This window comes from Pseudonaja textilis, chromosome 2, assembly GCF_049901715.1.
Source record: "Pseudonaja textilis isolate UNSWEBS1 chromosome 2, rPseTex1.2, whole genome shotgun sequence".
NCBI classification, from domain to species: Eukaryota; Metazoa; Chordata; class Lepidosauria; order Squamata; family Elapidae; genus Pseudonaja; species Pseudonaja textilis.
Genome location: NC_141991.1, coordinates 42,579,784 through 42,604,405, shown reverse-complemented (window position 1 = coordinate 42,604,405; position 24,622 = coordinate 42,579,784). Strand labels below are relative to the sequence as shown.

Sequence of the window (24,622 nt, the reverse complement as noted above, 5' to 3'; positions counted from 1 at the left end):
CATTCACAGGCCATACCCACCCCAGCTCCATGAATAGGAAAAACGTCACGAAACGTCATGTGACAGCAACGTGACCCCACAAGTTTGACACCTGTGCTCTAGATAATTAAGTTGATTGTATTCATCTATCTTTCCTTAATAGGAAATCTGATCCATCATACCTCCCTAGGATATAATAAGTGTTACTGTAGATAGTAGTTCTCCAGTGTTCAAACATGTTTATGAGGTACAGAATAACAGAATTGAAAGGGGCCTTGCAGGTCTTCTAATCTAATTCCCAGCTCAAGCAGGAAACCATTCTGGACAAATGGCTGTCCAATCTCTTGTTAAAAACCTCCAGTGATGGAGCACCCACAACTTCTGAAGGCAAGCCATTCCACTAATTGTTCTCACTTCAGGCAATTTCTCCTTAGTTTCCAGGGCAAAGTTACGCTGATACAGCTTATTTGATTACAATCCTGTTGATAAAATTAAAGAATTCATATCTGGAAAATGGAAGACTGGCCTGGCATGTTAATCCAAGATTCTCTTAACTCAAAACAGAAAAATTAATCACTCATCAAAGTGATCATCACACAGGCCTTCATTCTTCAATAAAGAAGGAATTAGTTGTTCTGTTAAGTTGCATATGGATATACAATATCTTCTAATTCTTAACTTTTAATCAGCAGTTGAGGCTAGAGTGTAATCAAGATGTTATTTAATATATTGTAAGAATAAATGCTTGTACTTAAGATGTTATTGCACAGCTTTTAGTTATTAACAATGCCTATTTATAAATTTTTCCTCTCTTGATTGGTACTTGTGAAAAAGACAGGCTCCCCCACACTTGCGGTGGTCAATGCCTCATTGGTTATAGTAATTGCTGAACTGAAGAGTGTGTAATATATCTGTTTTATCCATGTTGAAACAATACATTGGAGACCAAAATTTAAGGCACCATTATGGTCTCTACCCCAGCAACAGCCAGCAGCTGCAGCTGCCATAACTTCACTGTATGCTATTTGCTGAGGAAAGAGCTCTATGTTAGCCAATTGTTGCTTACACCTATGCCTGCTAAATAGATGCCACCCTCTAATGGAAAAACACAACTAGAAACTGGTTTATATCAATGTGAAGATAATAACACATAATGTAGAATATTAGATCAGAGTAGGAAGAGAAAAGAAGGGAATCTGATTTCTTCCTTGCTTTGAAAATGTTCCAAGCAGGTGGAAAAGATAGCTCAGGTTCTCTCTCTGATTTGATATTTGCCCAGAGGCCCAGTTTACACAACTGAAGTGCTAGGTAACTGGCCTCAAAGTCAGCTGCACAGGCAATGAATGTGAACTACATTCCTCACCCAGCTTATATTCACGCAGCAATAACAGCTCTGTTTCCATTATCATATCAAAAATGGCAGTCTTATCTGCTGAACCTCCATTAGAAAAAGATTCCCAGCTCTTTTATTCCTAGGATAATTTGTTGAGATAGCTATAATCTAATTGTACTCCACAGCTGCACAACCAGAAGCCTTTTTACCTTGGGGGCTCCTTCTTATTTGGCACGGAATACAGAATATTTGAGTGATAATTCAGGTTTCCCATCCAAGACAAGACAGTAAAAGGAGGCTAGGCGATGTTCAGCCAGTTCCTAAGCAGCAATTATAATTTCCTATCACATAGGCAATTAATATGGTCCAGTAAATGATGAAGTACACCAGACGAAGGCATATCACAAGGGCCATTATCAGCGGCACATTCAAGAGAGTCATTATCAGAACAAAAGTAAACGTAAAGGAGCAACACTTCCAGTGTTACATAAAATATATTGCAAATTAAAACCATAAGACAGACCATTTTGTCAAGGCATATTTCTGAAATATAGTTTTGTTAAATCTTGATTAGCTTAAATAATGCATGACTGACTAATTCCAGTCTAAAAACAACATTGGAAATTTTTTCGGCATTTTTTAAAAATGCTTTAATATACTGTATAGAAGATAAAAGAAAATTTGAAAAGGATTAAGAAAGGAAATAATAAAGAATATATTTGTGTATGTATATTTAATTAAGATATTGAGGCTTGATCATATCAATATTGATCATTCTTTCCATGATATCCAGAAAGACAAGCAGAGAAGGAACATATGTCATCAGGTCACGATTACGTTAGTGTCTTTCTCTATGCTTCATGCTTAATAAATCTATTAATATAGTTCTACATATATACATAAGTTTCAGATAGTTGTTATATAATTCCCAATTAGATTTACAGTTTAAAATTGTATTCTCTTCTTAAAACCAAATTAACAAACTAAGAGACGTTAAATCAAAAAGAATAATAAATATTGAGTCAAACTGTATCATGTGGATAGTTGTTCGCTTGATCATTTTACAGCAGCATAATATGTAACTGTTATTAAACATTCTGAGGTGTCCAGTAAGCATGAACAGAATTAAGATGATCTTAAACTCATGAGAAAACAATATACTTCAAGATGTTTAACCATTGATTTGCTAACATGGGATATTTCAACTCTTTAATCCAGGGTTCTTGCAAGTAATTTCTCTACGATTTAGCAATGCTCTTTAATTTGCATATTAAAAATATTTTCAGTTTGGAATAACCCAGCACATATTTCAGCACATATTTCTTGATAGCAATTCAAGAATTTTATATGCTTCTAATGGATGGTTTAGTTTACAATAGCCACCATTTTCTTACTTCATGTTCTTTTAAAGATGAAAGGAATTTTTCATGTAATACGTTTCAAGATTTCATAGTTCTTGAAAAATGCTACTGTTTTCTTAACATGTTTTGTAGGTTCATTTTCTTTCTTGTCTTTTTGCTCAAAATGTATGATATTGGAGGTTATATAAAATGCTCTCTTTTTTACAGATTAATCTGAACAGTTCCATGGACATTATAAGCAGGGAGTCAGTGATGGTGGCTTACAGTGAACCTGTCCATCCTATTATGCAGTTTGATCCATCTGATTCCAGTTACCTGTATTTAATGACTTCTCATCAGGTAAGATTTTTTTTCCCAAATCCACCTTTCTATGAAGTTTGAATTTAATCAGTTACGGAGTTTCTCCAAACTCCTTCTGCATCAAACTTTTCACTGCTACACAGATGATATAGTGGGGCAGTATTTCTTATAACATATTATAAATACTTTCAAAATTGTTGGTTTTATTGGCTTGTCTTGAAATTTATATTTTTGCATATTTTTCTAATGTATTGTCATTGTTACCAAATTATTGCTCCATCATTCCTCATCACCGATTGTATTTTGTAGATATGGTAAGGGCTGTGGGATGCCACATTTTTCTTGCTTGGGTAGATCATGGAAATGCAGAGATAATTACTGGGCATATTTTGTAAGTTTGTCAGCATAGCTTTTGAAATCTTACTGGCATGGTGAGACAGGATTTTTCTCAAACAAACCATAATTAGAGGATTCATGTTTCATAGCAAGTCTAAAAAGAAAGAAATTATTATTTAGGAGTCTGTGTGAATCAAACTATTGAATGTTTCTTATAAGTAGATTTAATCTGCTCTTGATGGTGTATTAGATGGAACAAGGTGGAAAATAAAACATTATTATCAATACAGTTAAGATTGATTATTCACTATGAGATAAAAACAATGTAGTCAAAACACTGCAGAGACCAGATTTTAGAATATTTGTACTATGGTTGTTGCAAGTGGGAAAAGGCTGAAAGTTGGCTGATATGTTACTCTTGTATAATTATACTTTCCTACTGTTTGTGTTCAATTACGGCAGTAATAGGTGCACTGTTGGGAAATTCATAGAGCAAGTTGGGGATTCACCCAGAGAAAGTCTATGTGGTCATTAACAGTCAGTACAAATTGAATGGTAGATTATATTGGACAACAAAAAATTTTCAAGTTTTTCTTTCCCAAAGGAAGCTTTTGGTAGACCCCTTCAAACTAAATACAAATATTAGAATGATTTATCCTGTAGGATCCTTGAGAAATAGGAATTAACTCTTAGTTATTATAATATATTTAATCACATGTTTCCAACATTGTGCATTAGTTCAACAGGACTAAAAGTGTTTTGCTGTTGATTTTCGTTAGTATTCATCTTATTGCAATAGTCAGGCAGCATTGATGGATAGTTGCCCTGATACTGTTTGTCTGTTGTGGCAATATGCTGGTGAAAACTAGCACCATGTTTGTCACTTATTGCACTATTTTGTGAATACTGAAAACAAATCTTCAATGACATGTTGCACTTTATGGTATTGTATGGTCTCAAAAGTTGATCAATCAGCTGAATGCAGTTTGATGCTCTGTCTTCTTCGTCTTTATTTTGTCTTTTACCACTTTGGGTGTCAAGGGAGATGCAAAGTTCTGCTTCTTGCTCTTTTGATGGCCTCAAACATTATTAATTGATGCTGTTGTTGTAGTGTGTCTTTGATGTTGTCTCTCCATCTTGTTCTGGATCTTCCTCATGTTCTTTGACCTTCTGCTCTTTTTGTATATGCTTTGTATGGTATGAAATCCCAAGATATCCTCTCAAAGTGAGAAAACCACTTTATTTGCTGTTTTGTATGTAGCTTTAAGATTGGTTCTATGCCAATTCTTTCTCTTAAGATGTCATGTCTGATTTTATGTCTTCTGGTCACTCCAGCAGCTTTCCTCAAATATCTCATTTTCGTGATGATTAACTTTCATTTATGCTTTATTTTAAGTGTTGGTGTTTGGCACTGGTAACATAAAGTGGGCAAGAATATGCTTTGTATGAGATGCTTCTTTGTGCTGATCAGTACTGCTTTATATTGTAGGAGTGGAGCTAGCTGTCCCAATACTTGGTTTGCCTTACTGCATCATATATTAATCTCTTCATCCATTTTACCATCTTTGGTGAATGTTGTTCCTAGATATTTGAACTTTGATACTTGTTTTATGCTTGTTCCCCCTATTACTCTGTTTAAGTTGGTTTCAGTTATGTTTACGTTTAAGTTGATGCTCTGTAGTTGCCAAGAAAATTCTCAATAATACCCTAGAATGCTTTCCAGGCAATTTTCTTGCATGCCACTAACAGATCTTTGGACCACTTGTCATTGATGATATATTTGTTCTGTGGACCAACAAAAATGCCTTCCTTAATCTTGGCATCTGCTATTCTTGGAAGCATCAGTCTCAAAGAACAAAAAACTCAATCTTCCTTGCTCAGCACTTTCACAGAATGTTTCATCAGAGTTTTATATCAAGCAGAGGCAAAAATATATTTGTCAGGTCAACAGGTGGTTCATGTGCCAATTATTGTGCTATGTTTTTCTGTCCTAGAACCAACTTCTTTTGGAATGGTATTTCTTTTTAATGTAATGCGACTCTCTTGCACAGCTGTCCTATTTGCATATGTAACAACAATACTTGGTATATCCGAGCAACAGAGCCGCTACTTTTAGATCTGCACAAATATTCCAGTTGTACTTGGTGTACTGGATGTGCTTCTGCAACAGTTCCATGTTTTTGTATGTTTCTTTCATGTATGCAGCATAGGCCATAAGTACTGATGATGGCCATTAAACATTGCCATTGTTTAAAAACAGAAGATTTCTATTAAATGGTATGTGATAGGTTAAATTATAGGTTATTGTCATGATTAGCTACCTAAAATCTATAGCAGGGGTGTCAAACTCAAGGCCCGTGAGCTGCTTAGATCTGGCCAGGGGGCTGCCCTGAAAACAGCAAACGAGCAGCCCACGTTGCCTCTGCCAGCAAAAACCAAGCTCAGGAGGGCTTCACTGGCAAAGGGTTACAGGTTGCTGTCACAGTCAAAAACAGAGCTCAGAAGCCCATTTTCGCTGGCAGAGTGCTCAGGCCACCACAGGTGCCCCTGACATGAATGATGTCAAGCTGACCACACCCCTGGCCATACACCCCCAAGGTCAAACACATCCCTGATGTGGCCCTCAATGAAATTGAGTTTGACATCTCTGATCATTAGAATATACCCAAAAGTGTCCAGGAAGCAAAATCTTTACTTTCCAGTGTTATCTATCAATTAATCAATTGTTATCTTTAATGTCTAGTTGAAAAGAAAAAGTATTTGGTATTCCTTGCAAGCTTTAGTGTTCTAACTGACCTCTGTGCTATAATTCCCTAATTAATGAATATCTCCAGTATAAAACTCATATCTTGTTCATAAATCATTTACCCTGTTAGTGTTTGGGGACAAACCCCCAAGCAGAGTGCACAGCAGCAGTCAAGCCAGGCAGCCAAATGAGAGAGGCTGGGCCCAAGAGTGTACACACACTGGAGACAAAAACACTGTTTGTAGTTTTAAATAGTTATTTAATTCATTTAGAGTTTAAGCATTGTCATTCAGTCCATATGTCATTTTCCAATATATCCATCCAGTAACCTAGTCCATAAACTAGTCAGTACAATGTCCTTATCTTCTCCTTCCGATACCTTTCTCTCGAAGACAACGCTGAGTATGCACAGGATATCAGCTCACCAAGTAAACAGTCCTTGTGTTCAGTAGAAACGGTATCCAGCACAGTAGCCAACAAGCAGACGTCTCATACAGGAGTAAACAGCAGGCAGCAGGCATAGAGACCAGGGACCAGACCAGGCCAGACCAGGAAGTGTTACGTTACTCTCACTGCCTTTATTGCTGCTTGCAACCGCACCCTTAATTATCTAATTACATTGCAGTTTGGTGCTTAAAGCTACAAACACTTAAACCTAGGTTTATATATTTAGTCACCCAAACCTAGTTGGTGTATCCATATACCCAACATTCTCCCCTTTTGGGTGATATAAATATATAATACCCTTACAATCTTAACCCATACCTTTCACAACTCTCTAGGTGCTTAATGGCACCTTGGGCTTTAGTAAAATTATCAGCTATATTGTCCTCCGACATGCAGTACTCCAGCTGTATAATTTTACTCTTTACAGATTGTCTAACGTTTAGGTACCTTAAATCTGTATGCTTGCTCCTAGTTTTTACTGCAATATTTGTGGCCATGTGAATTGCTGCCTGATTATCTTCATGTACAATTATAGGATAATTTACAGTTATACCCATATCATACATCATTTGTTTATACATAATTAATTCAGTACATAATAGTGATAAACAGGAGAATTCTGCCTCCATAGTAGACAAACTTATATGCTGTTGTCTTATTGACTTCCAACCTATTAATGTCTTACCCAGCATTATGGCTGTTCCTGAAGTCGACTTTCTTGTATCTCTTTCTGATGCAAAACTAGCATCTGCATAAGCACTCAGTATGAGATCACCTTTTGGTTCTAGATACAGTGCATGGTGTAATGTTCCTTTAAGATATCTTAAGATTCTCTTCAATGCTATCCAATGACATTGAAGCGGATCATTATTATGTCGTGCCAGCTGATTAATACTATAAGCTATATCTGGCCTTGACCAATTGCTAATATATGATAAGCTACCAATCAAAGATTGATATATTGCCTTATCAAACTTGGGACTTTGAGTATCCATTTTGCAAATATCCTGACTCATTGGAGTCTTTGCAGGCTTACAAAGTTCCATTTTATAATCTATTAGCAATTTAGATATCTTATCCTCCTGAGATATCTTAAAACCTTTCTGTGTTTTCAGTATATTCAAACCTAGATATCTTTTTATCTCCCCTAATTGCTTGATTTTTATTTTCTTAGCTAATGATGCTATAATTTTATTTGCTTCATCATTAGTCTCAGTAATCAAAGCAATATCATCAGTGAATAATAATAATAATGATATTTTCCCATTTGTCTCCCTTTTAAATAGACATGGATCGGCTAAACCAGCTTTAAACCCTATAATGTTTGGTTCCTTTACAATATACTGGTTCCATTCATAGCCTGATTGTTTAAGACCATAGAGGCTCTTTTTTAACAACCAACAATCATTATTATTTTCACCTTTCAATCCACTAGGCTTTTTCATATATACAGTATGTCTTAGTGGGGCGTGCAAGTAAGCAGTTTCCACATCTAGATGGTTAACTATATATTTCTTGCTTGCTGCCCACACTAAAGCTGCCCTTAACGTTGCTGCTTTAAGACTTGGTGCAAATACCTCATCATAGTCATTTGCACTTTGTCTAAAACCTTGGGCTACTAATCTTGCCTTATGGATTATATTTCCATCCTTATCAGTTTTTATCTTAAAAATCCATTTGCAGCCAATGGGTTTTATATCAACAGGTAATCTCACATTTTCATATACTTTCATATCCTTCAAGGATTTCAATTCCTTATTCATTGCTGCATACCAACTTTCCGTATCTTTAGAAGGATACTTTTTTATTTCATCCACAGTATTTGGAACTCTATTTTCCTGGCACACTGTATTAGCCTGGTATCTATCAGGCGGTCTAGATATTCGTGTAGTTCTTCTGGGAATTACAGGGCTTGTATGAGGACTTTTTTGAGTTACTACCTGGTCATGTTCCTCATCTTGCTCAGCTATTGGTTCTATTTCTTCTTCTATGGGCACAATTTCTTCCTGTATTTCTCTCTTTACTTTATTCTTAAAGTTACAGGGATACTTAATGGGATTTCTGTAGGATTCAATAATCACTTCTTTATTGTTATCCTGTTCTAACTTATCCCATCCTACGTGCTCTAGAAATTGGGCATTAGCACTACATAACACCTTAGATGTGCCTTTCTCCCAAAATCTATATGCCCTATGGTTAGCTTGGTAACCAACGAAGAAGAATTGTTTAGCTCTGTGTTGCCCTTTACGCCTGAGTTGTGTAGGGATATGCACCCATGCTGGTGCACCAAATGTGTGCAGGTAACTCAGATCAGGCTTCCTGCCATGCCACATGGTGAATGGTATTTCACCAGTAGTTGAGTTAACAACGTTGTTCAATATGTTATTGGCACACATTGAAGCCTCCCCCCCCACAGAATCAGGTAATCCAGAATCAGTTAACATTGTTCTAACCATTGCCTGTAGTGTTTGGCCTCTTCTCTCTATAAATGCGTTGTGTTGTGGTCTGTATGGTGCAGATTTTTTGTGCTCTATTCCAGCTACCTTTAATTTATTCTGGAATTTGCTGTTAACAAATTCCGTACCATTATCTGTCACCAGGGTTATCAGTTGCCGTTTAGACTTTCTTTCTGCAAACTTTAACCAGTTGAAGAAATGTTGATATGTTTCAGTTTTGCTTTTCATTAGGTAGCAAAACCCATATCTAGAGTAATGGTCCATAATGCTCAGTATATATCGAGCACCCCCCATACTGGGTTTCTTTGGACCTATAATGTCTGCAAATACTACTTCTAAAGGTTCTTTAGTTTTGAAACCATTTAGCCTATTTGCAGGCAATATCTTACTCTTAGCTTCACAGCAGACATTACAACGCAAATATTTATCACAAGGTTTTAACCTTATTCCTTCAGATAACTCTACTGTGCGTTTTAGCATTTTAAAATTTACATGCCCCAAACGCCTATGCAATAAATGGATACATTCATTATGAGGCTTGATATTGTTAAATACAGTCTGTGCCTCCCCTTTCTTACTATCATGTAAAACATACAATGCTCCATTTAAAGCTGCAGTTACTCTTTTGTTATCTTTATCAAGTATGCACTTATTATCCTTAAATGTAACTACATAACCTAGTTTATCTAATACTCTTACAGAAAGTAAGTTCATCTTTAACTGTGGTACATACAACATTTTTATGTTCTGGTTTAAACATGGACAGTATGCAATACCTTCACCCTTGGCCTTGAGGTGCCAGCCGTTAGCGAGTGATATACGTTGAGAGCTTGTAGACATTTTTATAAACTTTGTCTTATCTCTCGTGATGCAGTGGGATGCACCACTGTCCACCACCCATAAATCATTTTTCACATCACAGTTGCTAAATGTGGCTAGTTCAAAGGATTTCTTTGGCTTCTTTACATTCTGGCTTTTTCCTTTTTTGCAGAATCTTGCCAAATGTCCTCTGCCTCCACAATTAAAACACTTTTTAATTGTGTATGCCGTCGAAGATAGATTCTCTTCTTCCGGGTGCTTTACTTTACATAGCTGGTTTCTTTCAAGCTTTGAAGATAATTTCTCTTCTTTATTAGGTTTATCTTCTCTCAGCTGGTTACGTTCAAACCTTCTTCTGGCTTCTTCTAATAGCCTGCCGGTAATCTCAGTTACTGATAAACTGTCTTTTGGCAATACTTCTAAGGCAGTCACAAAATCATCATAGGTTCGATCCAATGAAGACAGTATGATGTATACTTGTTGCAACTCATTAAAGATAAGCTCTTTTTCTTGTAATTCCTGAAAAATGCTTTTCATACAGTTTAAATGAGTTAACATGTCTCCATTCTTCTCAAGATGTGTTCTAAACAGCTTCCGTGTAAGATTGATATGAGCTCCTACACTGTCTCGAACATAAATCTTTCTGAGATTCTCCCAGCAGTTTGCAGCATTTTCCTCTCCACGGATATGGATCAGTTGCTGGTCAGAGAGAGTCAGTCCTATGATGCATAAAGCCTGCTCATTCTTTTGTTCATAGTCTTGTATCAGTTTATCATCCTCTTCATCATTAGGATCTAAGTTAGATACATCTGGTGGGTTTGTTATTATGTCCCACAAACCTTCTCTTTATAGAAATAAACTACATTTCATTGACCATGAAACATAGTTTGTTCCATCTAGTCTGGATATCATGGACAGATTTGGCAAATTTACTTGTGCCATTGCTCTTCAGATATACAACTATTTTACAAACAGTTTGTTTTTACAGTAATGTGCAACTCACACCAAAAACTCTCACTGCTATAACCTGGTTAGTTAGACTGTGCGCACTGGGCCCATAACCAATGTTAGTGTTTGGGGACAAACCCCCAAGCAGAGTGCACAGCAGCAGTCAAGCCAGGCAGCCAAATGAGAGAGGCTGGGCCCAAGAGTGTACACACACTGGAGACAAAAACATTGTTTGTAGTTTTAAATAGTTATTTAGTTCATTTAGAGTTTAAGCATTGTCATTCAGTCCATATGTCATTTTCCAATATATCCATCCAGTAACCTAGTCCATAAACTAGTCAGTACAATGTCCTTATCTTCTCCTTCCGATACCTTTCTCTCGAAGACAACGCTGAGTATGCACAGGATATCAGCTCACCAAGTAAACAGTCCTTGTGTTCAGTAGAAACGGTATCCAGCACAGTAGCCAACAAGCAGACGTCTCATACAGGAGTAAACAGCAGGCAGCAGGCATAGAGACCAGGGACCAGACCAGGCCAGACCAGGAAGTGTTACGTTACTCTCACTGCCTTTATTGCTGCTTGCAACCGCACCCTTAATTATCTAATTACATTGCAGTTTGGTGCTTAAAGCTACAAACACTTAAACCTAGGTTTATATATTTAGTCACCCAAACCTAGTTGGTGTATCCATATACCCAACATACCCCATAATCATTTTTGATCAAAACAGTTTACTGGTAGTCCTTGCTTAACAACTGTAATTGGGACCAGAAAATCCATTGTTAAGTGATGCAGATGTTACATGAGACATCACATGACCCCAATGGATTTACAATGTCACTTCAAAGTTCAAAGCCTTCATTGTCATTGTACATCATGTATACAAGGAAATTGGTTTACCTCTACTGTACCTCTACTGGTACAGTCCATACAAAAATACAAGACAACACGAATAATATAAAGAATAATCCTTATTCAAATAGTTGGGGGTGGGGGGGACTAGTCATACGCTTCCATACATATGTCATATTCTGTGCAACATGTATATTACTCTGGTGTATGATCTTCCATCATGATAATTAATTACTAGCTTTTCAATTGACTTTGCTTATCAGAAGCTGGCTATAAAGTATGCAATTACATGATCAGTCTTGATCATGTGGCCATTGGGATTCCACAACAGTTCTAAGTGTTACACTATTTATAAAGTTACCATGTTTCTCACAAAATAAGGCTGGGCCTTATTTTATTTTGACCCTCCAAAAAACGGCTAGGCCGTCTTTTCGGGGGGTGACTTAATTTCCTCCCTCACCTAGAGGGGCCCATACGTACGTACCTCTCCATGAGGCTGTTTCTATCAGCCGATAGAAGCTCCCTGAAGGCAGAGTACCCAGCCACTTCGGGGCGAGGCATGGCTGCCTGTGTCCCCTTGCCATTAGGCAGTGTCTTTCGGGCGATGGAAGCTCCCCAAGGGCAGTCACCAGCCACTTCGATAGGCCAGTAGAAGCGGCCTCGGGGTAAGCACACACACACACTCCTCTCGCCGTTAGGCCACTTCTATCGGCCGACAAAAGCTCCCTTGAAGGCAGAGACCCCAGCCGCTTCGGGGCGACGCGTGCCTATGCATCAGGTTCCCAACTGCAAACTCAATGCAACTGCAAACCCAATGCAACTGCAAACTCAATGCTACTGCAAACTCAATGCAACTGCAAACTCAATGCAATGTACATATGCTGTTGTCAGAATAAATATCAGATGACCCCAAGATTCCCACTGCATTTCTGTTTCCTGAGCCAGCTGCTCTTCTTCATCCCCTCAGACAGCCCTATTCCCCCCCACCTCAATTTCCCACTGCAACCATTTAGATATCAGGAGGGTCGCTGAAGAAGCTTTTGTCTTCTCCCGTCCCACACTTTTAAGCTTCTCTGTGTAGCCTTGGAAATCCTCTCCTGGGGACTCCATCCCAGCTCTAACCCTGCTTAGTTTCCATCCTAGACAAGCCCCCTCCCAGGTGCGCTCTGGGAATCCAAGGACTGGTTCTGCCCCCCATCTCTGACTTGAGCAGAGCAGGCACTGGGGGGGGAGGGAGGGGGCAGAGTGGAGTTCATATCGCTGAAGGAAGCCATCCAGTCAGCGATGAGAGGCTTTGAATTCTCCTTGGGTAATTTCAAACTGTGGTGCCATTGCAAGGGCAAATGCTTGAATATCAGCCCTGTGTACAACCAAAGCCTTTGCTCTCCTGTCAGCAATCCATTGAGAGATGGTGTCTTCAAGTTCAGGATATAATGGATGCCGACCTGATCCACACCTGCACTTCTTGGCATTTCCCTTCTGCACCTGTTGACTGAGGTTATCATACTCAGCTCTCCATTTTCGGACCATACAGAGATGCAACATATTCTCTTTGCAGAAAGCGGTCAGATTCTTACCACGAGAATCCTCCACGATTGCTTTCTTGGATTCCACAGAGTAGCTCTTTCTTTTTAAACTCATCTTCTCTCTAGACCAAAATAAAAATCACTTTAGATCATTAACTCAATTAATCAATTAACCCAAACACATTAAGCTACCTGGGGGTGGTGGCTGGATTTGGCATGCAGTTGGTAAGTTACAAAAGGATTATTTATTATTAAGATCTGCTTTGTGATCAAAGGCAACGTAAAATGAGGGCAGGGAGGGAAGAAATAGCAGCTTGTGCTTAACCGAGTTTCTGAACCTGAAGGTCCCTGCTCTTCCATCACCTCTCTTTTGTTGGTGCAATTTACCTTGGGGGTTTGTCCCAAGACCCTTTGAGTTTATTCATTCATTTATGTTTCCCCAAGGGGCTTTTTGGGGGGTGTTTCTTCCCTGCAACGCAGCCATCATCTCTCCCGGGCCCAGCAAGATGCCGTCCTCCCCACTGGAGGGAGTTGGGGGTTCAGGGAAGTGTCCTGTTAATCATTAAAGCAATCTGAAAGACCACCCTTTGGGCCCAACAGGATGATCTTCACTCAGCTCAGGCAAAAAACCCAGGAGCCCCTCCACTCTGCCCCCTCCCTGCTCCCCAGTGCCTGCTCTGCTCGAGTCAGAGATGGGGGAGCAGAACCAGTCCTTGGATTCCCAGAGCACACCTGGGAGGGGACTTGTCTAGGATGGAAACTAAGCAGGGTTGGAGCTGGGATGGAGTCCCCAGGAGAGGATTTCCAAGGCTACAGAGAGAAGTTTAAAAGAGTGGGACAGGAGAAGACAAAAGCTTCTTTAGCGACCCTCCTGCGATCCAAATGGTTTCAGTGGGAAATCGAGGCGGGGGGAATAGGGCTATCTGAGGGGACGAAGAAGAGTGGCTGGCTCAGGAAGCAGAAATGCAGTGGGAATCTTGTGGTCATCTGATATTTATTCTGACAACAGTATATGTATATTGCATTGAGTTTGCAGTTGCATTGAGTTTGCAGTTGGGAACCTGATGCATAGGCACGCCATGCCCCGGCTGCGGACTCTGCCTTCGGGGAGCTTTCTTCAGCCGATAGAAACGGCCTCACGGTGAGGGGAGTGTGCGTGTGCGCTCGCCCTGAGGCTGCTTCTACCAGCCGATCGAAGTGGCTGGTGACTGCCCTTGGGGAGCTTCCATCGCCCGAAAGACACTGCCTAATGGCGAGGGGACACAGGTAGCCATGCCTCGCCCCGAAGCGGCTGGTGACTCTGCCTTCAGGGAGCTTCTATCGGTTGATGTTCTATCGGTAGATCGGGATATTCTAGCCTAGGCTACCTGCAGGGCACTCCTAAAGGCAAGTTTTCTCCCCACCCTTCCCCCCCATTTCTCTTTACCTCGTGTAGTTCTAACGAACGATGTGAGAAATGACGGGGAAATGCATGGATTAAATAGGCCTAAATTTTGGGGGTGAGGCTTAATTTCACCTCATGCCTAGAAATCATGCTGGGCCTTCCTATTGGTGGAGGCTGTATTGTTGGAGAAACATGGTATTTTTTCAGCATATAACTTTAAGCAGTTGCTAACAAGCAGTCATTAAGTGAGGACTACCTGTACTTAAAAACAAAATAAAGATTATCTTGAATTGAGTTCCTGGTAATTATATAAACATACTGTTTAGTTTTCTTGGGAGGAATATGAAATTGGTTTGCAGTTACCTTTTTCTGTTTTCTTTTTCCAACTAACCAATAGCCCTGAATTTGTTTTCTGATCCAAGTACTAATCAAATCCAATCTTGCTTAGTTTCCAAGCCTATAAAAACTTGAGCAGGTGTTGCCATCTGCTGAGATATAGTATAAGCCATATTAATCTATTATTAGCAATAATACTTAACATGGGAACTGTCAAGGGAAGAGGAATGAGTATTCTGCTTGCAATATAATCACAATATGTTCTATGTAAACTACATAAGGCAAGATTAAAATTTAAAATTACAAGATGTAATAATTTGATGGAAGCCATGCAACATTTGTGTCTGCACCCACACAGAATGCCTTTTGTTGTTAGGAATGAACATCTTTAAAATGAATATATATATATATATATATATATATATATATATATATATATATATATATATATATATATATATATATATATGAAAATTTAATAAATAAAGTATAAGGAAAACCAGCTGTTAAAACACATCAAGTCCTTTGTAAATATCAAACAAACATTTATTTGTGAGAGGAATTGTATTCCCTGGTGAAGAATTTCAACTGCCCAGAGATATTGCCAACCTGTGTCAGAATGATTTGTCAATCTGGTTTTGTTTATTGGCAGAAATACCTTCTGAGTGCATTCATATAAATGTATGTGGAACTAAGGCCATCAGGGAGCAGTATACTTCTGAATGGGGTCAATGTAACTGCAAATACAAAAGGCTTAGCTTACATTTGAATATGGTTTAGACAAATAACTGAAGTGATTGATCCAAATGGCAGACTATGGAAGCGTTGTATTAAATTCTTCTGATATCTAGCATTTATAAAATAAAGGCATCTTTAGAGGGTAAACAGTGTTTGAGGTCTGTAAAAATTCAAATTTACACCTAGCAAGAAACATCCATGGATGTTTTCAAGCCAGTTTCCATCTTCCACTTTCACTTATATCTGCAATGGATTGTTGTAAAACTAAAAATGCTGTTCTCAGGTATTGATAGAAATATGCGCCAAATATATTACCCATAAGAGAATGCATTAGCTTTTCACAAACACCAAAGAAGCAAATTGCAGGTACTGGTATTAATTGTTTTCTCTTCCTAAACATTTTATAGTATTTTGCGTTTTTAGGCAAATTATAGTTGTTTATACACCTTTTGTTAATGAAATCATCTTTTTTAATCACTTACTGTGATTCATGCAGGAGAACATAGTTCCAACAGAATAATGAAGCTATATCATTAAAATGTGTATGCATGCATGTCAGTGTTTCTAACCCCTCCCTCTGTGTGTGTGTGTGTGTGTGTGTGTGTGTGTGTGTGTGTGTTATGAAAAACAATTTCTAGGACAGTTATTTTTTTTAAAAAAGTTATATTTAAAAAAACCCAAACTGTCATGGAAAGAAAAAAAAAGCAAAAGGCAGCAATTTTAAAGAACATATTAAAAGAAGTACAGAATTTCTTATCAAGTTCTTTTGTTTATTTATTTTTTAAATAGGATGTTAGCATTCTTTAATAATATACATTTTTTTCCTTTCTTTCTATCTGGGATATTCAGAAAATATGGGTCATAAAATAATTTATTTTTGTTAGCATAATATAATTAAAATAACAATAATAAAAATCATGTTAAATTGTCATGGCTCTTGCCATGCTTCCGTCAATGAATTTGTATTACAATTCTTTCCCAACCCATTCCTTCCTCCATATTTTTAGGCAGCATGAACTATATAGTGGCAAATCTCATCTTCCTCTATAAATAAGCTAGATATGAATTTAAAAAGAGCATGTGTACATGATTTCAAAACTAGGCAAAAAAAAAAAAACAACTGGGGGGGAGGGGATGGACCTGTCCTAAACCTTTTAAGATTCCAGGAGCAAAAAACACACTTTCTATGACTATTTATCAAATAAAAATAAATAAATAAAACATTCAACCCATTATACATGGATGGATGACTAGTTAAATTATCTCTGCTGAGGCTCATTTATATATATGTCTACTGTATATTCAAAGAATATAATTTAAAACAAAAAATGACAGAGTTCTATTATAAGCTCTAAAAGCTATAACGCCGCTCTTTTTGGAGGGGAGCAACTCTATTTATAACAATTTAATGATCACTAAATCTGGCAGAAGAGTCTCCTACTAGCCAACATTTCAATTTTCTAAATCTAAGGTTTGAGATAAACTAGAATCTCATCTGTATTGGATCAAAAAGGACAGGTATTGCTGGGTGCATCCATATTCTGATGATAGTTGTTTCTAATCTTTTGGTCAGCTTGGATAAGTATAAGGTGCTCTATTGCTGAAGTTAATTAAACAAAAGTCTGCCAATAATAGTTTGATTATTTAAAATAGTTACCTTGATTTTCTCTGTTACACAGATTGCTCGTGTGAAAGTAGCTGCTTGTGACCAATACACTAAATGTGCAGACTGCTTAGCTGCAGCTGATGCTTACTGTGGATGGTGTACCTTGGAGACCAGGTAGAATATATTTGTATTTTGCAACCCTCTGACAATAAGCCATTCTGAACAGATAATGATTACTTAATATTATTAATATTATAATATTATTATAAACTTTCACCAGATTCATTGGCTTGTACAATAATAAATAGTTGATGCAGACTTCACTGCAATTTTCACCTTTTTATGAACATTCACACAAAAGCTCAATTATTTTGTGGGGGAAAATCAATAAGTATTGTGTATTATCCTGTGCATGAGAATAATTTTAAAAACTCATGTAATCCCTAATTATATCTTAATATAATTTTTCTGTCATATGTATTATGTCATTTCTTTTTTTATGTCAAATATGATATGATAAGTCAAAATATTTTTTAAAACATTCTATATGACACTAAGGTGTTCTTAGCATAAGAAAAGTTATAGACAGCGTACATATTTTGGACTAGCCAAAAGTCCTCATAAAAAACAAAACAGAACCACAACAGTCAATTTATGTGTTTGAAGAATATTTTAAAAGAGTCTAGGATAAACAGAAATAAGACATATGAAATTGAAGGAAAATATTGAATAATTACCTGATGTTTTATTAAGTCAGCAAATTCAAAAGCAAACCACCTTATTTCCATGGATTTAACAGCCATTTTTTTCCTGTATCTTTGTTGGGAAACACCCAGCCAAATAGGGAGGAAGGCTCAAGGGCAGAGTTAGCCTGGAGTCACTGCACAACCACACAATATGACCCCTCTAAGTTCCTTGGAGCTTTATTTCAGGGGTGTCAAACTCAATTTCATTGAGAGCCAAATCAGCGTTGTGTTTGACCTTGGGGGGGTTGGTATGGCCAGTTTGACATCACTCGTGTCAGGAGCACCTGTGGTGGCCCAGGTGGGGCTGGGGGGATCCATTGGAAGGTGAGACCAAGGACAGCACCAAATCCTTGCCTTCCAGAGGAGCCTTCCCATCTGCTGGTGGCCAAGTGCTAAGGCAGGACCTTCCTTCCTTCCTTCCCTTCCCTTTCCTTCTTTTTCCTTCCCTCTTCATTCTCCTTTCTTCTTCCTTCCCCTCTTTCTTTCTTTTTCTTGGTTTTTCATCTTTCCCTTTCTTTCCTGTCCCTTCTTGGATGCTCAAATGCAAAAGGGCAAACATTTCTCCCTTTGTTTTGTTTTGTTTTGTTTTTAGTTTGTTTTGCTAGCCCTCTGCCAGTGAAAATGGAGCTGCCATAGGCCGGTCCTTCGCTGTTTCCAGAGCAGCCCTGCAGGCCAGATCTAAGCACTGCATGGGCCAGATATGGCCTGTTGGCCTTGAGTTTGACACTCCTGATCTATTGGTTCCAAAAGGAACGCTGCCAGTCTGGAGTGATTCTTGTATTATAGGCAGAAAAGAATGTGGTAGTTAGCTTGAACTCTGCATGTGTGGGCCTGACAACCTTAGATGTAAAAAAAAAAATCAAGATAAACAGAAGGCAAACAATGGGAAAATATATGAATCATTCCTAATCATATCTCCTGTGCTTTTGTTATGAGGTTAACATTTTAAGATAATGGCTATCATACTTAGTGAAATGACAAACATGAAAATAGTTTTTCAGAAAAATAAATAATTGGTTTTCTTCTAAAGGTCTGGTGTCATAAATGTTCTACTTGTTTTAGGTGTTCACTACAGCATGAATGTGCCCATTCAGAAGAATCCTATTTCTGGATCAGTGCTGATGAGGGAGTACAACAATGCCCTTCAATGACTACAATGCCTTCAGAAATAAATATTGAGACCGAAAATGAGGTAGGAATTGCAATGTATGTGAATAAGTTCTCTTAAGCAAGGGGAACTGATTGTAAAGCATTATGAACAATATTTAAATAATGTATCTACCCCTCCTCCATCTCATACTGTAATAGTAACTCTTGGCAGTGTGCAAAGTTTACAACAAGAGCTATAAACAATGAACCATGTCACCCAAGGTAAACAATAAATCCCAATCATAAAAAGTCACATCAGCAGCATAGTGAAACAGCCTTGTGAAAGGTTGTCAGGGTCAGAGCCATCTAGATCTCTGTAGAGGATATTGTTCTAACAGGCAAGTGTTGACACACAGATGGCAACTTGTAATTTTACCGACACAATATCTGAATATTCGGCTGCACTTATTATTTTTACTCAACAGAGCAGCAGCTTTGTTCCAAAGAAAGTTTAATCTAAAAAATACAGTATTTTCAAAACCTGTTTGTCAATGTAATTTAATTTTTCATTAATCTATTAGAAATGATGACATTTTGTTGTTCACTTTTAGGGTATGATAATCCAAATAAATGGGAACATTCCAAATATGAACGGAATGGAAATAGCTTGTAATTACGGAAATAATATCCAAACAACTGCTAGAATTCATCCTCAATCTCACAACCAAGTAATTTACTGCAGTTTTCTTCCCAGAGAGAGCTATCCAGCCTTTCCCTTAAATCAAGGTATGTATGAAAAATGGTGCTTTAAATAATGATGATGTGATAATGACATTAAAGATGACTTTCTTAAGTAAATTAAATTTTCTTAATTTTAATTTGTATTTAGTATTCACATTTATTCAGGTAATGTTCCCATAGTTAAGACATGTTTCATTAGATCAGTGATGGATTTCTGAACGCTTGCTTTGTTGAAATGTATTTGCTGGTTTCTATACATATTCTGCATAATGAAGTAGCCTTTGGGATTTGTAGGCCAGTTCTGCCCTAAAAAATTCTGTGGGGAAAAATACTCTAGATATCTATACTAATTAAATGGCATAGGCAGACAAAATTCCATATAAATGCACAAGAAGTACTGTGAACTAGAACCAAAGACAAATTTAGAAAAAACTTTATATCTTTCCTTTTAATAATTGAAACACACATATGCACATTTTTTATGCCTTTGCCTTTACATTTGTCTCATCCAAAATGATATAAATTGACCGTAAGAGAAAGTCAAATTAAAAATTGCTTCACTCTCCTCTCAAGCAGATACCCCAATAATTCACATAACCATGGAGGGAAAGGATCTATCACAACTGAACTTGTAAAATTATGTTTTTGTAGGCACAATCAACAAAAGTAGTTTTAGCCATTCTGTGGAGTTGATTACTGGTCTGGTCTACTTGGTGGGGCTGAGAAGTTGTCAGAAAATGAATGAGAGAATGGATATAGATAGTAATGCATTTATTCTTATTTTATTTATTTGTATCCCACCTTTAATATTATTATAAAGAATCCAGGCAGCAAACATATCCAACATATCTTCCTCCTCCTATTTTCAGCACAACAGTAATCCTGTGAGGAAGGCTGAGAGGCAATGGCTGACCCAACGTCACCCAGTTGGCTCTCATGGCTAAGGAGGGATTTGAATTCACACTCTCCTGCTTTAAGTGAATTCATTAAAAAAAAGGTGCAGGCTTCTTTGAGTGAGGGAATGATGTCATCAGTCTTAAAAGAGCTAGCAGTATCTTCTGAACAAGCTATTATTATGGCAAGTCCAAGTTTCTTTTCACAACATCTCTGATCAGAAATTACACAAGTCTTCCACAGCCCAGATGCTTTTCAGATGTGATAGCATCAACTGCAAAATGCCTCAAACATGGAGAATAACATAAGTGTCAGTTTATATAAGACATGACATATATCTGCAGGATATTTGGGGTAGTATCATCTCTTCAAACTAGACCAGATCAGGAAACAGACTCCATAAAATTTACTGGAACTCTTTTTAATTGATATAGTAACAGAATCTTGAAACTCTGACAGTATTTTGTTCCCTCCCTCTTATCCGTGTAGTCCTCAGCTAATTACTACAATTGAGCCCAAAATTTATGTTGCTAAGCAAGCCAGTTGTTAAGTGAGTTTTTCCCCATTGTACGATCTTTTTTTGTTACAGTTCTTGAGTGAATCATTGCAGTTGTTAAGTTAGTAAAATGATTGTTAAGTGAATCTGGCTTTCTCATTGGCTTTGCTTGTCAGAGCGTTGCAAAAAGTGATCACATGCAAGTTGCCAAGCATCTACATTTTGATCATGTGACCATGGGGATGCTGCAACAGTCATAAGTATGAAAAACAGTCATAAGTCTCTTTTTTCAATGTCTTTGTAACTTCGAGCAGTCACTAAACCAATGATTGTAAAGTGAGGACTACCTGTACCAAAGAGAGTTAAGACATAGCTAGCTGAAATTTCTTTCTAATGGTCTCTTCTTTAAATCATGTTTCGCTAACTGTCCCCATAGACCTTTTCCAATGCCACTTTCCTGATTCAGTATAGAGTGTCTCAATTTGATGTGAAACAGATATTTTCTAGATGGAACATGTTGAATCATGTTAATAAAAAAGAGTATTGAACACTTGTCATATGGCTATCTCATTCGTTAATGTTACTGGCATATACAGGTTTTCAGCCTGAAAGTTAAATTACCAGTTTCAAATCACGGTTTCATTATTTGTTTCACTTTGTTTAGTGAAAGTTAATTTGTCATGGTCATGCAATACTGAATAACTCTATTTATAAAGTTTGGATCCATTTATCTTGGTTACAGTTCAGGAGTCTTGCCAAAACAAATACTTTATATGCAAATTCTGACTCTTCAAACTACTGAATTTATGTTAAATAATGGTGCATGAAAAATTGCTTCAAAGTAAAGGATGAATGATTATGTCAACTCCATTTGGTTCATTTTCAAAATTCTTCAAATCTCAATTTTATCCCATCCGATTTTATACAAAAAAGAGGTGTTTATAATGCATTTTAGGTACAAGCTCCATTCCAAAATTTAAAAATGTAAATATATGTTTCTGTATATTCTGATTCACATATCGGTTTCTCAATATTTAAAACAAACATATAAAAAATTACTAACAAAAATCAATCCTCACAGAGATTATTTACATACATAATACATAATCATTCACAAAATATACATTGCCAGCTTTTCCTGTTTCATATATTAATTTGTATTTATAATGTAACAAAATAATCTTGGGAGTATTTGGAGTAGTTGAACTCTTGAGAAACTTCATCCCTTGAGTAAACAACAGTTTTGATTTTTTTTCTTTTTTCAGACATTCATGTTGTTTTGAAAGTAAACTATGAAAAGAGTTCCCTTGTGACTTGCTTTTTTTGGATTTGTTTGTTTCAGATCATGTAATTATTCAAACTGCAGTACAGGTCAACGGAAAAAACATTGTGTGGGCCAATTTCACCATCTATGATTGCAAGAGAACTGGAAATATTTATTCAAAGACAGCGTAAGTGATCTCATGGCCTGAAAATTATACAGAAAGGCAGGTTGCTTAGCTTTGGTTTGCATCAGAATTCACTGGTCAGGAATTCCTTTATCTTTGTTGGTGGTTTCAATTTAAGCAGGAGGAAATATTGTAAAATAGATAATTCAAAATATTCATATTCAGCATTTTAACTTTTTTAGATAGAGGCTTTTGAACTGCAAGTTGCTTCTTGGAAATTGCAATATTGTTAGTTATAGCAGTTACCATATTTACTATATTTTATACTATATTACAATATTGTTTGTTATAGCAAAATACTCATAAATCTGTTACATCCAAAATTTCAGGAAACATTTTAGCTTGTCTTGATCAAGTGTCATGGATTAGAGTTTTTTATGCAGTTAGTATTGTGGATCACCCCCTCATTTCTGTGGGCTATTACAACTGAAACCTATGGTTCATGGCAAATTGTTATTGGATATTGGCAGTTCACTGACACAGAACACAAATAATTGCATTTGTCTTCTGTCATAAATATTCATATGTCTGCAGCATCTGTGCCAGCAAGGCATGTAACACTGTATTTGTAGTCTCTGAAGTGTCTGAAGGAGTGTATATGCTTGTGTAGCTCAAGTTTTTTCCTGTAATTTTAACAAATGTTAAAGCAATTACAAGTATGCTTGCTACTAAAGAGGAGAAGCAATTCTTCTGACACATCTTTGTTGATGCCTCTTTGAATATAAAATTTCCTGATAAAAATCTCTCCCCAAATTTTGGAACCGGGTGCAAAATTAATACAGAGATTTAAGAGATTCAGTTTGGCCTAACGTTAAGGCACCAGTCCAGAAAATAGGAGACTGTGAATTCTAAACCTGTCTCAGCCATGAAAGCCAGCTGGGTGAATTTGGGCCAGTCACTTTCTGTCAGCCCAACCCACCTCACAAGGTTGTTATTGTGGAGAAAATAGGAGGAAAGTATATTGGATATGTTTGCTGCCTTGAATTATATGAAAAAATTATAAAGGCAGGATACAAATAAACAATCAAAAAATATGAGAAATCTAAAAATATCTTGAAGTCTTTATGAGACAGGATATAAATATTGATGAAAAATAAATGTGAAATGAAAAATATGAGTAGCTGTCTCAGAAATAAAAACTAGGAATCATGCAAAAATAATCAAGTTCATCTTTCTAATTTTAAAAAACATGATTTTGAATGCGACAATTTCTGTTTGTTGGAACAGGTTTTTTTAAAGTTATAAAGTTTGTGATGTTTTCAAAATGTTGCATTTGATAAATAGATAAAATTATTACTAAAATCTTTTTTTTTTTTTGAGGGAAAAGGTGGCAGAGGCAGAAACACATTTATTTTTTAAGTGGTCAAAGTACCAAACAGTTGGGAAACCTTGTTGTAGATTTACTAAGCTAGAATCACTTAGTTATCTACAAGGTATTTTGGTTGCTGGGCAGGATTGGCAGGAAAGATGGTATAACCTGCCAAGAATTTCAGAGACTGGGTTTTAGAGCATTTTAAGCCATCTGGATGTGTTGATGGTTTGGGGCAATTTTTTCTTTCCCATTTTCCCATGATAATATTCTTGGCTGAAAGCTTTAGAGTTAACCCCCAGAAAGCTGATATAAGGAACAAACAACTACATTTTTGAAATAGTTCAATTTATATGTGGATATAGTTGAGTATCATGTTGGCTTAATTTTAATTCCATTAGTTACTAATAGTGTGGCAAAAGCTATCTTTCACATGATTTTTATTGCTACCTTTTAAAGCAATTCATTTTGGGTTGTTAGGAGTTATAGATAGTGGCAAATACAATCTTAGGTGGATTGAAAGACAATCTCTTCAGTATAATTTTAAAAATTCTGAGTCAAGATTTTTTCACAAAATGGTTTGCCAATCCCAAAGAATTATGCCAATTATATTAATACATTGTGCTAAACCAAGTTTAACTATAATTTATTGAATTAATGAAAAAAATTCTCATCCCTAAGCCAAACTGGCTGTTTATAGTAGAAATGAGAAAGGGGATGTATTTATTCT

At 36.9% G+C, this 24,622-nt stretch overlaps 1 protein-coding gene across 2 annotated transcripts in view; it reads left to right on the top strand.

Annotated features, from left to right (window-relative positions):
- Positions 1–24,622, top strand: part of PLXND1 (plexin D1) — a 184,223-nt gene that overhangs the window by 44,254 nt on the left and 115,347 nt on the right. For both annotated transcript variants that reach the window (XM_087923737.1, XM_026722891.2), the window contains exons 3-7: positions 2,881–3,012; positions 17,243–17,343; positions 18,978–19,107; positions 19,616–19,790; positions 22,478–22,586. In XM_087923737.1, coding sequence (XP_087779863.1) covers positions 2,881–3,012; positions 17,243–17,343; positions 18,978–19,107; positions 19,616–19,790; positions 22,478–22,586 — 647 coding nt within the window. The remainder of the gene's footprint in view (positions 1–2,880; positions 3,013–17,242; positions 17,344–18,977; positions 19,108–19,615; positions 19,791–22,477; positions 22,587–24,622) is intronic.